Source organism: Zalophus californianus, chromosome 13 (assembly GCF_009762305.2).
Source record: "Zalophus californianus isolate mZalCal1 chromosome 13, mZalCal1.pri.v2, whole genome shotgun sequence".
In the NCBI taxonomy this organism is placed as follows: domain Eukaryota; kingdom Metazoa; phylum Chordata; class Mammalia; order Carnivora; family Otariidae; genus Zalophus; species Zalophus californianus.
Window position 1 is genome coordinate 66,891,648 of NC_045607.1, and position 17,356 is coordinate 66,909,003.

General features: G+C 39.6%; 1 protein-coding gene across 7 annotated transcripts in view; it reads right to left on the reverse strand.

The window, feature by feature from the left end:
- The window catches only part of AOPEP (aminopeptidase O (putative)), a 347,525-nt gene that overhangs the window by 298,465 nt on the left and 31,704 nt on the right, over positions 1-17,356 (reverse strand). For all 7 annotated transcript variants that reach the window (XR_004819509.1, XR_003523595.2, XM_027614771.2 and 4 more), the window contains exon 2: positions 7,272-8,207. Coding sequence is in view for 5 of the 7 variants with exons in the window: in XM_027614771.2 (XP_027470572.1) it covers positions 7,272-8,068 (797 nt within the window). In the remaining 2 variants the exon portion in view is untranslated. The remainder of the gene's footprint in view (positions 1-7,271; positions 8,208-17,356) is intronic.

Genomic DNA, 17,356 nt, shown 5'->3' on the forward strand with positions numbered 1-17,356 from the left:
TTATGAATGAAATTGATGCCCTTATAAAAGAAGCCCAACAGAGCTCCTTAGCCCCTTCCCCCATGTGAGGACACAGTCAAACGTCAGCAGCAGTCTGCAACCCAGAAGAGGGCTTTCATCAGAGCCGGCACCCTGATCTTGGACTTCCAGCCTCCAGGAACAGTAAGAAATAAATTTGTGGTATTTTGTCATCATAGCCCAAATGGACTAAGACATACACCTTCCAATGTAAGAGGTCGGTGAACACTCACATGCTTGCTCATTTTCTTGAGGAGCCATCCATAAAGGAAAACTTGTAGGGGATTGATTCAAAAATATATTTTATTTCTCTTCAATTGACAACTACATGCATTTGTCTTTTTGCAGTCAGTGTGAAAAGGGGGTTGTTCTTAATTTAAAAAATGTTTGATGTTCCACCACTTTCCATAAAATTGCCCATTTTCAGAGACTTGGTACCACCATTCAGTGACTGGGGAGAGGGCTGCCTTAGGAGAAGCAGGCAGGAGGTGATAAGATGAGCCCAGAGTTGCCATGGGTGTGGCTTGTTGGGATGTTTTCCCACAATGAAGTACTGATCTGGTCACTGGAGGCCAGGAGGCCACAGATGTGACATTACTGTGAGTCCGATTCTTTTAGAGAACTTGCCTGGGTTATAAAGTCTTCAGGCCTCCTCCAATTCCTTAACATCTCTTCTCCTTCCCGCACCTGATCTTTTGTAAGACTCCATGTTCTCATTCGACCCAACTGACAAGCAAACAACCCTCTTGCTTTCTTTGCCACAAAAACCAAGAGGCAGACTACTAAAGTAGGAAATGTCAACTATGACTCACTCTCTCCCCGCAACTCTACACATAGACCTTCCTTATTATATTCTCCTTCATGGCACAATTACCAAAACTGGGATCCCCCAATCATACTGGACATATGGCAGCTGCAAGGAGAATGCTGCTTGGACTCAGATGGTGTGTACAAAGTGAACTGGACTGAATGGAAGTGGTTTTGAGTCAGAAATTCACCACTTTTTTCAGCACAAGTGTTTTGGGTGCAAAACAGGCAAGCTGTTTATAAAGGCAAAGACAGTATTTCTCATTTGGAAGTCTCATCTGGAGATCCTAAGATGAAATCTCTTTTTAACACACGAGAAAATTAAGCCTCAGGTATGTAAAAGGCCTTATCTGAAGTCACACAGCTCAGCTAAGGGGCAGCACAGCTCAGCCCAGTCTTCTGGTCTCTGGCTCTCACTTTCCAGGTTCTTTCCAACACACTATCCTCTCTGGTTATGTCATTGTGATTTGTCATTTTCTACTGATGTTTGGTTATTCAGGGTTTTTCTATTTGGTTGGTTAGTCATTTGGGTTACTTGTGTAAATTAAGACAGTCCATCATTGCCTTTTCTCCTGTGACTTAGCGGGGATTCTGGTAAATAGAGGTAGATCTAGAATCAAGAGGAGAAAGAGGCTAAAACAGAACCCTTCTAAACATTTCCAAGTTTGGGATTATCAGTTCCTCCTGTAATCTTACAATGATATGATAGCATTAATATGTACTTCCACTTCAGTTCTCATGAATTTCATATTGGTTTCTTGAAGCAGGAAGGAAAAAAATGGATTAACTGTAGAAATGTTCCTTTTAGACCTGAAATCTTCCCAAAGATCTTCTGCTCATTCTTTTCAAACTTTCCTTTATAGTGAGATATTAAATAATGAAACTATTTTCATGGGGGAAGGAAAAAAACATGTTTTAACATCTGGTTTTGATGTCAAACTAAAAATACTCCAAAAGTCTACATCTTCCTTGGTCCAACAGCTAAGTAATAAACATAATAGAGAAAAATCATTCTCTTTAGTATTTTGCCAACCTCATCCTGGTCTTGTCTAAAACAACATCATACTGATTTAAGGAATTGAAAATTTTTAATATTACTTTAAATTATAATGCATTTTCCTAGTCAGTTTCCTTATCTTTAACGATGATCCAAGTAAGTGGAGTTTTAAAAATGAATTTCCCATATTTAACTGAATTTCCACTCCATTCAACTCATGTTCGGTGACGTCATTAGCTTAAGCCCAGGTTCCCTAGACCACTTGGCCAGTTCCACAACTATTATAATGATCCTAAGGGAAAAGGGAACGGGTTACCAGAGAGAATGCTTTTGGTTTTAAATAACATTTTATTCAGTGGAATAGAAAAGTACATAAATTTTGAATTAAAGATTTCCATTTCTAAAAGTCTTTTTAAGTATACTGAAGATCTAGAACCAAAAAGATACCAAGTCCCCTTTCTTCCTAGCTCAGCAACAACCCCTTAATACATTCTTGACTCTGTTCCTGTTCTCAAATAGTTCTTCAAAATATTTTTAGAGGGCAGAAAAAATCACACTACACGAAGTAAACAGGCTTTCCAAGGAGCATGTTGTATCAGACTATCATATATGTGTCTGTTTAGGTGGTCCTTTGTAAATGTCACCTGTAATCCAGTATCTACATGAGAGGCCAGAAAGAACATTTCAGTTCAAGAACTTCCATAATCCCACAATGACTAAGCGCCAGTAGGAAAATGTAGCTTTTGTAACGATCAGGCACTTCATTTTAGAACTAGAATTACAATGGAGGGAAAAGAAATTACTGACAATTATTGGAAGAAATACCCTTTTATAACTTCAAATACATTTTCAGTTCTCCAGAAAATACTGCCACGTGATAAAAATGGGAAGGCAGTCCTTACTTTTGTAAGAGATTTCAAGGTAGAAAGATGGTGACTGCTTTCCAGATTTGAAGTTTATTTTTTTAATAAACATTACTTTTGGTCAGGTTTAAATTTATTTTTTAATTAACATATAATGTATTATTTGTTTCAGTTAGATTTACTCTTAAGTGCAAAGATAATACACAGATTTCCCATTTACCCCATACGCACTGTTATTAACATCTTATATTAGTATATTTGTCACAACTGATAAACCAGTATTGATACATTATTAAAGTCTGTATTTTATTCAGATTTCCTTGGTTCTCCCTAATGTCCTTTTTCTGCTCCAGGATACTACATTCCTTTTAATCATCATGTCTCCTTAGGCTTCTCTTGACTGTGACCATTTCTTAATACTTTCTTTGTTTATGTCGACCTTGAGAGGTTTTTTTTTTAAGATTTTATTTATTTATGTGAGAGAGAGCACATGAGCGAGGGAAGGGGCAGAGAGAGAAGCAGACTCCCCAGTGAGCAGAGAGCCCGACGCCGTGCGGTGCTCAATCCGAGAACTCTGGGATCACTACCTGAGCCCAATGCAGAGGGTTTAACCCTCTGAGCCACCCGGGTGCCCCAACCTTGAGAGTTTTGAGGAGTACTGGTCAGGTATGTTGCTGAATGTCCCTCAACTGGGATTTATCTGATATTTTTCTCTTGGTTAGATTGGGGTTATGGGTTTGGGGGAGGACAATCACAAAGATGTCATTTCATCACATCATACCAAGGATACACACTATCAACATGACTCCTCACTTTGATGTTAACCTTGATCTCCTCACTGAGGTCATGTTTGTCAGGTTTCTACGATGTAAAGTTACTCTTATTTCTTAGCCCATACTTAATAAGGGGCAGAGTTATGTTCCACCTCCTTGAGGATGAAGTATCTACATAACTTGGACAACTTCTGTACCTTAGATATGTCTATTCTCTATTTGTTTATTTATTCAAATATTTATTTATATTAATGCAAACTCATGAATATTTCTTTTATACTTTAGGTCATCATCCAAAACAATTTTATACTGTTGCTCAGTTTTGGTCATTAGGAATTCTTTCCAATGGCTCCTTGGACCTTGGGCATATACCCTCAATTGTGGGCTACTACTGCTGCTGTTTGAGCACTTCCTTATTTTCTGGCACTACAAGATGCTCCAGGCTCATCTTGTATATTTCCTACAGTCTTAGCCATTCCTCCAAGAAGCCCTGGTTTCATTATTGGAGAGTGGTATTAGAAACCAAGACCCAGGCACTGTGCTTCTAGACCCTCCCAGATGGCAAGCGAGGAAATTTATGTGTGTGTGCTAATCCTTGGAAAACACCTATTTATAATTATTTCTATATGCAACCATCTGTATCCATCTTAAACTAAACATTAAACATGAGTTTATAGTGATATCTCCCATTCTAATCTATTACACCACAGGGATCATTCTAGCCTATTCCTCTTGCTCATCTGTAACCTCCCACTTCAACAGTGAGAAACCTGGCTCCCAGATTTACTTAATTTACTTAATTGCTCAATTCCAGTATACACGTATAGTGGTACTAGAATTGTTAACTGGTACGCCCATAGGAAATAACTTTATCAACTACAGCACAGTATTTAGGCACAGTTCCTTTTGCCTTTAGTCTTACAAACTCCACTCATTTCCAAAGAGACTTAGGTCAGCACCTTTGTCCCCAAGCCCCTTCAGTGAGGTTGCTTCATACATTTTTTAATATAATTTGATTGTTTTGTCATAATTTGCATTCCATCCTGGAATCCTTTGATCTCTTATTTATATATTATCAAACTAAATAATTTAAGTTTTATTTTCAACATGGGGTAGGTGAGGGTGACAAGGGGAGAAGACACTGACGGAACTCGAAAGGGAAGGTGCCAATTTAGAGATTTTCTTAAGTTTCTGTCTAATAACTGCTTAAAAATAGAAATTCACTGAAAGCTAATATATTTTTTAAATGTACTGAAATCTTTGCATACAATAAGGGACATGGTAAAGATCAAAAGTAAGAAATGTAGCTCCCTTTCACAACTGAAACATGGATTTTTTTCAAGGCGCTTTCAGTAACTTTATTCAATTCTCCTAGTTGTAAAATGAGAATAAAACATTTTGTATCCAGGACTAAGAAGGTAGGTATGCTGATAGTATTCTGCCACTCAAGGATAAAATGTTAGTTTCAGTAAATATAGACTCTATGCCTTGGAGAAAATAAGCTCTACCCAATTTTACTTTTCACACAATTGTAAAATTTTATGTATTTTCACACAATTGTATTCATAAGGCTTTGTAACCCTGATGATTATTATCTGCTCTTATCACTAAGGAATTTTTTCTGTCTAGCAACCTGGGATCCTTAGGCATTTTAAAGTCCTTAAAGTATCCAAACAGGGCGCCTGGGTGGCTCAGTTGGTTAAGCGACTGCCTTCGGCTCAGGTCATGATCCTGGAGTCCCTGGATCGAGTCCCGCATCGGGCTCCCTGCTCGGCAGGGAGTCTGCTTCTCCCTCTGACCCTCCCCCCATCTCATGTGCTCTCTCTCTCTCTCATTCTCTCTCTCTCAAATAAATAAATAAAAATATTTAAAGTATCCAAACAGTTACCAATATACACCTAGATTTATTTGTAAGCATGTGGAAGAGTTTAGAAAGATTTGGTGGCCATTCATGGACGATTATCTTGATTGTAATAAAATTACCCCCAAAAAAGACAAAAGGGAGAGAAAACATCATTTGAGGATTTCTTCTGTGAAACAAAATTTATTATTCTTGTAAGGCTGCATATGTGCCATTTATTTACTAACATATAATCACGAACTCCCAAGGATACAGTTTAAACTCCTGCTATGGTCATGCATTTTACTGAATTATCAGAAAAGGAGACATCACGAGTAAATCTGCCAAGTCAATCTTCGCAGGAAAAAGATATGCCCAAGCACCTCTTCGGTTTCTTTATGGAAATCAGCATTTATCTGTAACTCATTCCTACTCAACACCTGACATGTAATAATGTAATTCACAAGTCTAATCTCTTTCTGGGTAGTGAGCACTGAGAAGAAAGCCATGTTTGAAGCCATTAATGAGTATTTCTTCCAACTACTGTCAATAGATTCTTCTTCCCCATTATTCTAATTCAGAAATGAAGTATCTGGGAGTGTTAAAAACTATGATTTCCTAAATTAAGTATTCAGAAGCCATATTTTATTAAATCTTACTGAGAACCCTACCCTTAATAATTTCAAAAAACTCTAAAGATACAATAAGAACACCTGTTTCTTTCCCTCATGGTCTCACAAGAATATCCAATAAGTTATTCTATATATAAATCAGTATGCTTTTGTACTGGTGTAAGTTTGCACCAACCCTGCAATTTCTCAAAGGCTGCCTCAGACTCCAACAGAAATAAGACAAGAGGTGAACTCATTCTCAGTGGGGCGGGAGACCAGAGCAGAGAGGTAAGACTAGAGGTGAGGAGAAGGATAATTAGAGCTCAAAGTCAAAGTGATGCTTAAAAAAAAAAAAAAAAAAATCTAAAAGGTTTTTGGGGGTGGGTTGGGGAAGAGATCTAAGCAATTTCCCAAGACCACTGCTTCTGTCAAGGGAGTCATGCTCTAAAAGAAAGAGCTCAAAACAAGTTCATTGAGATCAGCATTCCTCCAGCCAAACTCTGCAATAATTACTGTATTGATCTGCAGTACATTAGCACAAACAGGTAAAATAATGAGGAATCAATGAAGTTTGATTTTAAAACTCTCAAATTCTAAGAACCCTGAACAACTGTTGGAGGAAGGGCAAGAAGAAAAGCACAAACGGCTGCCTGAACAGCTCAATACCTCACCAATCCCTTCTCTCCACACTAAAAACCCGGAGTCTCCTGGGGTCAAATGGGAAGAACCGCGGCCAAAGGAGCAAGTGTGCAGTCTTGGCAGGGCTGTGTCATGCGCCTCAGAAACAGACTTTTTCCAGTGTTTGGGGGTTCGCACTATATGACAAGTGACAGAGTCCAGAGAGGCACGGCTGCCAAAAGACAGGTTCAGTAAGAAAGTCACAAAGCAGAGCTGGCTTTATTTGGAAGCCCTTGGCCAGGCTTCAGACTGACCCAACTTGGTGGCAGTTTATTCCCTCGGGGGGAATATGATGGAACTTTGAGAAAGGATTTGCTCAGAGACATGTATCACTCCCATCTATAGCACTGAGGTCGCCAGCAGAGATCCCAACGGAGAGCTAGGCTCGGGATTTAATCATTAGGCTTGCCTTTCAATCTCCTAACTCTGAAACATAGGGGCTGAAAATAAAGTAATCTTTTCATCATGACTTAAGGAAATAATCCTATTGAGAGTTGAGCATGCCTGGGAATTCACCTGCTTCACTGTGGGCCTAGGGATTTGAGGATAGATGGGTAATGCCACAGAATAGAGAGAAGCATCCTTGCCGAGACCGTCCCCTGTCAAAGAGCATCCGTGCAAAGGCTCATCTCCCAGTGTGTGAGATTAACAGGCAGGGGGCTGTGGAGCACCCGGATAACCTACCTGCCGCTCTGGTCTGAGGTCCATGTAACGGATCGCCCCTGGGGTTTGGTGCTGTACCATATCCTTATGGCATGAGGAAAGTCAGTAGCTGTCTGAGCCCCTGTCTTCCTGATCTGTAAGCTCCAAGTGTCAGTGTCAAACAGGAGCTCCCCACAGCCAGGAGCCTGGCTGCAGCCAGCATAATAGTCTAACTGCTCCCGCCAACGCCCTGCAGGCAGAGTGACAAGTTCATGTACAATCTGATTCCTGAGCTCCTCGGAAACAACTGTGAGCTTGGGAGACCTTGTAAATTTGTCAATACCTGGCACAGCAGCAACATCCACCTCCTCTACCTTCAACACGGATAAATCACAGCAGTCCAACACTAGCAAAAAATCCTCACTCCCATGATTCCCTGTGTCACAGCGGTACTTTGAGCTAGAAATCCCAGAAGCCTGTTCCTGGTTGTCATGGTTACCATCTTTACCAGAAGTATCTTTTTCACCTTTACCACAGATTGCAAAATCATTATATCCTGTTTTAGATGAGAAGGTCCTTGTATCTGTCACAGGACTATGGCAGGGTGCAGGCATCCTAAAACTGCAGGCTTCGTTTGACTCTGATCGGCAGGTGTCCTTGGTGGAACCACTCTGTTTCTCGAATCTGTCCCCAGACTCAAAGAAAAGCACTATGGTGCCCTCAATGATTTGACTTTCGAAATCCACATCTAAATCCAGTACATAGTGCTTCACAAGTATGTGGCTGGTGTTGGCCATGAGAGGCAGGTCATCCCGGGAAGGGTCCAGCTTTATGTCCATGGTGTCGGTTGTTGTTCGAGAGCTTTGTTACAATCTCAGAAGGGGCTTCCTATCTGCCTTAATCTTCCGGAATCATAAATGGCTGCTTACCAAAAAAACACCTGGTGTCACAAATTGTGGTTCCACAACTTTCAGTCCCCTGGCAAAGAAGAAAAACACAATTAGACAAAATTCCAAACAAGACCCTAAGTGTTCCTACAACCACTGCTGCAGCAAACTGACTACCTCCTTAAATAATCCCCCAATGTGGTAGAAGCTCAGGGCTAGAAGGCAGACTAATCTTTCTGGCTGACATCAAAGAAAGCTGCATTATGGGTTTCTAAAAATATTTCAATTACCAATGGAACGAAAGGGGCCTCCACAAAGCCCGAAGAATGGTGCTCTTAACTAGAACAGTCCTTGTTTTGGGAAAGAGCAATTGTTATGCAAAAGCATAACAGAGCGTCACTGTGCCTCTTGTTTTAAAAGATATTAAATGCATCGTTTCTAATTTTGTGCATCAAAGATAAGTGATTGTTTCTCTACTGTGATTCTAAGTAACAAATGTGAATGAAGGCTAAATGGCCTCATACGTTTTATTCTTTGAGAATAATAATTTAATACATAAAATGTAACTCCAGGGATTAATGTACTTTTCACATTAGGACTGCTCTCATATCAGCACTTCCAGTAAATTACAGGAAAATGAGCCAATTTACCAGGAGTGCATTCTAAGTATTCCTTTGAGATTGTTCATGGAGATTTTTCAAATTTATAGTTAAATACTCAAGGTATATCATTACATCTTAATAGCTGAAAACCCATTAACATTCTGGATAATAGCCTTCTTGTGGCAAAAAAAAAAAGTCTTCTCATTTGGAAAAAAAAAAGTATGCATATATCTATAAAAGGAAAAAGAAATTAAAATGTAGAAACAGATGTTGTAATAAAATGCCCAAGTTCTTCATAAAAGTTCTGAATCAAAATGTATTCTTATTTCATAATAGCAATCCACCTAGAAGAAAAATTATTACAAATTATTTCAGTCCCTGTTGTGTACCTGATTTCTTTCAGCGTATGCTGTTCTTTATTTTTTATTCTTTTACCAAAAATGAAAAAGGGGGGGGGGGATAACAACTCTGATGGAGTAGATATATTTAAAATAGTTTTTGTATTTCTAAATATCAGGAGGTATTCTTGTATCAACTACAAAACAGTATCACCAGCTTTTCAAGTAAAACTGAGCCCTCCCTTTTCATTCTGTTTAACTGCTCCTCACCTCCCCTCAGATTTTATGTGCCTGTCTACTAGACTCTTTAATTCTCTTCCTTCTAGAATCTCATTCCAGAAATCAAACCTACTTAATTTTCACCTTCTACATCTCCACAGCCTATTTCCTCAGGAAAATCTTACCCACCCTAAGGGGTAAAAAAATCTGACTTCATGCTACTTTCCCAGTCGTAGAGACCATACACCCTTTGCATCCTTGTCCTCTAGCCAAAGGGCCTGCTCAACACTCTGCTCCCTAAAGATGACCGGACACCAGGCCTCCATGCTCTTTGGACTAAGCCATGTGCCATACCTGGAGTGCACCCACAGCCACCTGCCAAATTCTGTCCTTTCTCCACACCCAGTTTAAATACAATCACCTCCTGAAATCCTTCCTTACTCCCTATTCTCCCACCCTTCACCAAACTGCATGTGGGAATATACAATCTGATTTTTTTAAAGTAATGGGAATTGAGAGAAATCAGGGATGCAAAGAATACTTTGAGATTACTTTATAAAGAAGCTGGCACTCCCCTTGGTTCTAGAAGAATCAATGGGCAAAAGGAAGAAGGCAGAATATTTCCTTTTCTGCAGGAAAGCAATTGAACTTGTCGTGTAAGGAATAACAACCTTCAATAAAGCCCTTGGGTATATCTATGTAATGAAAAACAAGATGTTAAAACGTCATCCTGTTGGTGTTTGGGGCTGCTAATATGCAGTCTTTTGTTGATTGGGCTCTTTAAAAAACCTTACTTAATATTTTTTTAAAAACCTGAGTATATACACACACACAGACAAGAAGAAAATCTGAATCAGCTGAGACAAGGGTTAACTTAGTGGCTGTGTACACCATGTCTGAAGAACTGTCTAACTTGTGTAACAATATAAATATAACCATTCATTGTCTAACCCTAATAGATCCTTTCATTTATTTGTGAAATTTAATATAATTTAAGACTCAAACATATACTACAGAGCAGTTTTCACCACTGCTTTGTGACTGGTGGCAGATAACAAGGCAGCCTTCGAGCCCCAACCACAACCAAGCCTGTTAATATCACCTTGTCACCCTAACTGGCAACAGTTTGCTCTTGGGTGGATTCTTGAGTACACTCCCCATAGTTGCAGTTCTAACTCTTTTCTTCTTTTAACTTTCTAGTTCCATGCCTGCTGACTCATTCTCAGTTGATTATTTGGCCTCCTACTTTACTGAGATGATTTCAAATCTCTGAAACTCCATCATGGCTCAAGTATCTGTAGTTCTTCACAACTACTGCCTTCTCCTTTCTGATTCAGAGGAGACAATATCCCTTCTCACCAAAGCTAATTCCTTTCCCCTTGAATCCTAGCTTTTGGGGTCTGAAAGGGCCAAATGAATGGCACTCTTCTTGCCCATCCAAATTCTGAACATACCAAAAAGTAAGATGAGGATATGGCAGAGGGATACCAAAATATCACCATTATTACTGATGAAGGCTAAACTGAACAATATGATTTAGTGTGGGAGCCAAAGGTACTTGAAAATTGAATCCCCAAATTCAAAAGATTTACCCACAGGGTCACAGGAAACACTGGATCAGGTCAAAGCTCCCAGAGGAGAGGGTACCCTCCCCAGGAAAGAATTAGGGCCTGGGGAAGTAAGGAGAAAAGCTCTCCAAGTTCAGGATTGCTGCCCAAAAGCAAAAGGGAAGACCTGAAAAGAGCAGAACATGCTCAATTTCGTCTTCTCACTCCACCTCCCTTAAGGTAGAAGAACTAAAGTGATCAGCAACGTTACAGTAATTAAGCTCCCCTCACAAGACAGGAAACATCAGAAAGAAGAAAGAGCTCCCCCCGCCCCCCGCACCCCGGAACACTATCTCCTTCCATTAATTTGGAATCTTGTTCCATTTGACAAAAAAATGTTTCTCTTGCCAACATTTTCTTCCTCTCAATGTTTCCATCCTGTTCCTAATGTTTCCAACACCCCCCAGGGCTACCATCTTCAAAAACAAACACTGCAATACATCCATCAAAGCATCATGTTGTACACCTTAAAAACTAATACAATGTTATATGTCAATTATATCTCAATTAAACCAGGAAAAAAACAAACAAACCAAACATTTAACCCTGTTGCCTATGTTAGCTAAGTCTTTACTTCTTTGCGTTTTGGAGCTGACAAATTCCTTAGGGCTCACTTAGTCGAACTCTCCAGTTTTACAAATGATGACACTGAGGCCCAGAGAGATAAAGCAATTCGGTCACTCAATTCTGATGCTTTTCTCCTTGCTGATTCTTTCCCTTGGAATTCTCATCCTCCAGCTCTTGTGGCCATTTCCTTCATACTGTCCAAGTCATAAATCAAATGTCACCTCATAAGACTGTCTTCTATATTCTCATTCTATCTTGTCTACCATCTTCAAGTTGTGTGGACTAGACTCAATTCATATTCTAATAGCTTTGGGGGTAAAAGGAGAAGTTTCGGGCCAGCCCCAGAAGATTCAGATCACGGTCACCTCTGTCTGGTTTCCAACCTAAGTTATGTATAATGTGTGAATCTGTTAGAATTCACTGCTTATTACACCTATTTCCTCCTTGCCTCGGCTTCTTAGATGACCTGAATCTCCTTTCTCTGCAACTATACAACTCTCACTGATGTCAATCAGGGTCACAGTCCCATGTTTGGGGAAGAACTGAACTTACTGTGGTTGCAAATGCTTGTACATGGCCACCTTGTAAGGCCTCTCTCAGCAAATAATAACCATATTTCTAAGCAGTCTGTTGACTTCAGCACTTCTTGCCATTATTGTGCTCCAATTTAAAATGCCAGCCCGTCTCACTGAAGCATTTTTCCATTCTCTGTCATAAGCCATAACATATAAAATTCCCCCCTTTATCAAACCCAATGGTTAGTTTCCAGTGGCTAACCACTGCTGCCTCTAAAATAAGTGTACTACGTGCTATGTATTTTAAATGCTTAAATGATTGTCTCAGCAACACCATTAAAGGCTTTAAAAGAATTAATGTACAGCAATATTTTTCTTGAGAAAGGTGGGAGGAGGGGGGAGGAAGGGAGGATCAAATACTAAACAGAGTTATGGCACGGGGAAGAAACTGCCTTGCCACTTTCAATCACCCAAACAGAAATGCACACATCTACAAATGTGTAAAATAGCCTCTGTAGAGCCATTCCAGATCCCTCTAAAGAGAGTAATTTCATTCTCCTTTCAAGCTACAGGCCATGTGTATCATTCTCATGACCCTCAACTTACCCTGCTTCATTTTGCAGCTACCTCTACCTTCCAATGGTCTATAAGCAACTAGGGATTCCTGATTCATCTCTCTGTGCATGACCACGTTAAGTAGAATGCCCTACACATAGTAGGTTCTGAGTAAATATCTGTGGAAGTGACATCTGAGGGCATTTATAATTTCTCGTTATCCACAGAATAGGGGTTCTGGCTTGCATAGGTCTAGTAGAAAGTTATGCTTAACCACCATCTTCCTCCAAATAACTCTCAATTTTTCTTTTTTTTTTTTTTAATATTTTATTTTTTGACACACAGAGAGACACAGCGTAGAGAGAACACTGCAGGGGAAGTAGGAGAAGTAGAAGCAGGCTTCCCACTGAGCAGGGAGCCTGATGTGGGGCTCGATCTCAGGACTCTGGGATTATGACCTGAGCTGAAGGCAGATGCTTAATGACTGAGCCTTCACCGGTCCCTCTATGCCACATCTCTTTTCCTATAAGCAACTCAAGAGAAAGGGAGAAATTGCAAAAATGCTTACTATATAGTACTGAGCACACTATGAGTAGTTACAAAATATTTAATTCTACAGACTACTTGTTCAGAGGAAGACAGCTTTCTGCTATTCCAAGTGTGTTCATTCTGTAGGATACAATGATTGCTCTTAATGACAGCTAGTTTATATACCTTTATATACCGAAAAGTATACTGTTTCTGAGCATAGTTCCTCAGACATTCAAATGCATATAATCATAGGAACATACCTTATTACTGTGAAATTTAATAAAATAATTTCAGAATTAGAAGGACTCTTAGAAGTACAAATGTATTATTTTGTATTTAAAAGTGTCACACTGACATATTATTCTGTAACTTATTTCTTTCACACAATGGTTTTGAAATACAGCCACACAGATGCACATAAATCTAGCTCGTTTCCTTTAACTGCTGCTTAGTATCCCTATATGAATATTCTATAATTTGTCTTTACATTTCTCAGCTAATACTTAAATTCTTTTAAATTTTTCATTATTACAAACCATGCTGCAATGAACATCCTTATATATGTCTGCTGGTGCACATGTGCAAGTGTTTCCTGGATAAAACACCTAGAAATTCCATTTGGCCTGAGATTGGTATTGTCATACCTGCTTTCTTTTGGTTTGTTTTTTCCTGATGTATCTTTTCTATCCCTTTATTTTTATTGTTAACTGCTCTGGGTTGTTTTGCCTTTTCCCTTGGATATCTTTTTAAAGCAACACTTGGCTGCATTTAAAAAATATAATTATGGGGATGCCTGGGTGGCTCAGTCAGTTAAGCATCTGCCTTCAGCTCAGGTCATGATCCCAGGGTCCTGGGATCGAGTCCCACATCAGGCTCCTTGCTTGGCAGGGAGCCTGCTTCTCCCTCTACCTGCTCTGCCTGCTGCTCCCCCTGCTTGTGCTCTCTCTCTCTGACAAAAAAATAAAATCTTTAAAAATATATATATATCATTTTTAATAACTGAAGTAAATTTATTTACATTTATCATGATTACTGTTATAACAGCACTGATCTCTCAGCCAATTATTTTGTGTTTTCCATCTACTATGATTTTCTTTGCTACTCAGCTTTTACTTTTTCTACTTTTTGTTGCATTTTTTCCGAGTTTTTTTCCCTCTACTGCTTCATCAGTTATACAGTCTATTTATTTTCTTTAACATGCCTACTTCAGGTCAATCTCTAGTAGTCTTCTGAATAATACAAAGACCCTAGGAAGTTTTATCATCATTTTCTCCTTTTCCCCATTCTCTATCAGCTTCCAGATTATTGTTGCCAGTGTCTCAGTATCACATTGTTTTTAACAACCCTCACCCAACTTAGAAAAATTGAAGTCAATACTTATTTGTATTTGTTTACCAGCTTTCTTTCTCATGACTGATTCATACAGTCCATTCCTTCTCTCAGGGTTCAATTTTGTTCTAGTTAACTACTGCCTCCTGACAAATTAACCCAAAACTTTGTGGCTTCAAACAGCAACCCTTTGATTATATTCCGTGGGTCAGGAATTTGGGTAACACTCAGCTGGGCCATCTTATGAATATGACTATAGCACTCAGTGGTACTCAGTTAGATGATGGGCTTATCTGGGGGTTCTGATGACCAGAGTAGCTACACAAAGCCTCTTTAATATGGAGGTCTCAGAATAGTTGGGACATTTTATATGGCAACTGGTGGCCCCCAAAGCAAGTGTCCCAAAGGACTTCTGACCTAGCCTCAAAAGTCAACTACATTCTATGTGGTTATGTACAGCTAGCTAGTCCAGATTCAAGGACAGGGAACTCAACTTCACATCTTAATGGGGGGGTCCCTGGGTCGCACTGGAGAGTAGCCTGTGAGATGGTAGATACTGTTATAGTCATTTGGGGAAAATACAATTTCCTTTTTACTTAAGTAGATTTTTAGGCTGATAGTTATTTTCACTTAGCACCTTGAGTACATTACTATATTCTGACATCTCTTTTTTTGGATAGGAAGTTTGGTATCAATCTTCATTTCTTGATATTTATGGTTTTCCCCCCGGTAGCTTTTATATTTTTTTTTATTATCTTTGATGTTCTATTGTTTCACTCAATGTATCTAAATATGGATTTATTTTTATTTCGCTTGCTCAAGATCCAGTGTGCTCCTTCAGCCTGAGGAATTCTTTCCATGTATAACCCTGAGGAGACAGCAAATCTCCTTGGCTCCCTACTGAAACAGTGTGATGGAATTTTCCTTACTCCAGTCACCGCTTCACGGCTTCTAGCTTTACACAGATAACTCAGTTTCAGTTCTCCACATGTACTAGGTCTATAGTCAGGTACCTCTTCCTTGAGAGGTATCAGGGCCCCCACCCCTTCCCGCCCCCCTGCCCCCCTACAGCTATTAAGCCTATTCTCATTCCTCTGTCAGAACTTCTCAGGTTAGGCTCCTATTCATCATCCTGACTTTATAATCCCCCTCCATTTTGGTCAAGTAGGATAACTCCTTCTTGGTTGTGAATTTGCGTGTATGGGTGTGTGTGTGTGTGTGTGTGTGTGTGTGTGTTCATAGGTGTGTGTACGTTGTTGCACTTTACCCAGCATTTCTAAATACTTGAAGTGGGAAGGGGAATTTCCTTATAATTCAGTTAATCATACTGACCAGAAGCCCACAAAGCCTGCTTTACCAATTAAATGGTCCACACCCACAAGTCCCCCGGCTTAAAAAGTTTTCATGCAGGACATGCTTTGCTGTATAACTTTATAGGCACCATAGCTATAGATTCCCTTTCATCATCACAAAAGCCTCGAGAGATGCTTAAAGACTGAGAGCGGGCGCCTGGGTGGCTCAGTCAGTTAAGCGACTGCCTTCGGCTCAGGTCATGACCCTGGGGCCCCAGGATCAAGTCTGGCATCGGGCTCCCTGCTCAGTGGGGGGGTCTGCTTCTCCCTCTATCCCTGCCCCCTGCTCATGAGCTCTCTAATAAAATAAATAAAATCTTAAAAAAAAAGAGAGAGGATAAGAATACGTGCAAAGAAAGAAGCCAAGATGCAGAGAAAGCTGGACCATATTACTCATTCATTCAATATGTGGAATCTTCTTCTATTCTCTTTACTAACTCCCTCTCTCTCTCCCCCGACCATGTCCTTGAGGAAATCTTTCCTGACCTCACTGATTAAGTCAATTTCCCAATTATTAGATCTCATAGCACTGAGTACTTCTTCACAGTTCAATAGTTTTAGTCTTACATTTTTTGTTTGATCATTTAATATTCTTCTTCCTCTTAAATGAAGGAAAATACCACTTCTGGTAATAGCAGAGTAGCTTTTATCAGACCAATCCTCCTACTGGCAGCACTTATAAACTCTAGACAACAACAAAAATCTGAAGGCAGGTGAGAGTGAGCAAAAAGCTGACAAAAGCTATAGGGAGTTGACACTTAGGAGAAGGAATGGCACTGAGTTTCCTTGTCATAGTTTTTCACCTGAGGGCATGTCCTAGTTGGCCATATGCAGCTAAAATTCAGACTGAAACCTGCAATATTACCGGCTAAAAAATCAGAGAACAGAATTCAGGAGTGACTCAGCACCTGGATAGTAAAGAAGGAAAACTTCAGAAAAGGTATGAGTCCCATATTCTGCATATATACTGCCCAATTTTCTAACAAATCCCTGAACCATCCATGTTAGGGGCAGACCAAATAGTTCAAGTACGGCTAAACGTACTGAACTAAGATTTCTGTTTCTGCCTACTGCGGGGAAGGCAAATATGGAAGTTTGAGTTCACCTATGTAACTGTCTGCTAATACAAGACATTAATACTCTTCAGAGGAGCATAAATCCAGTTTCTATTAAAGTAGCAATCACAGGGCGCCTGGGTGGCTCAGTTGGTTAAGCGACTGCCTTCGGCTCAGGTCATGATCCTGGAGTCCTGGGATCAAGTCCCACATCGGGCTCCCTGCTCAGCGGGGAGTCTGCTTCTCCCTCTGACCCTCTTCCCTCTCGTGCTCTCTATCTCTCATTCTCTCTCTCTCAAATAAACAAATAAAATCTTAAAAAAAAAGTAGCAATCACAATATCCAAGATAAAATAAAAAATTATTAGATATAAAAAGAAACAAGAAAATATGACCCATACTTAAAGAAAAAGCAATCAATGGAAACTGACTTGAGTGGACCCAAATATCAGAATTAGTACAAGCAAAAAATTTAATATAGTATATTAGTATTATAATTAGGGACATAAATGCTATAATCAATGAACTAAAGAAAACTCAGCTGAGAAAAAGAAATTGCCAAAAAAAAGGA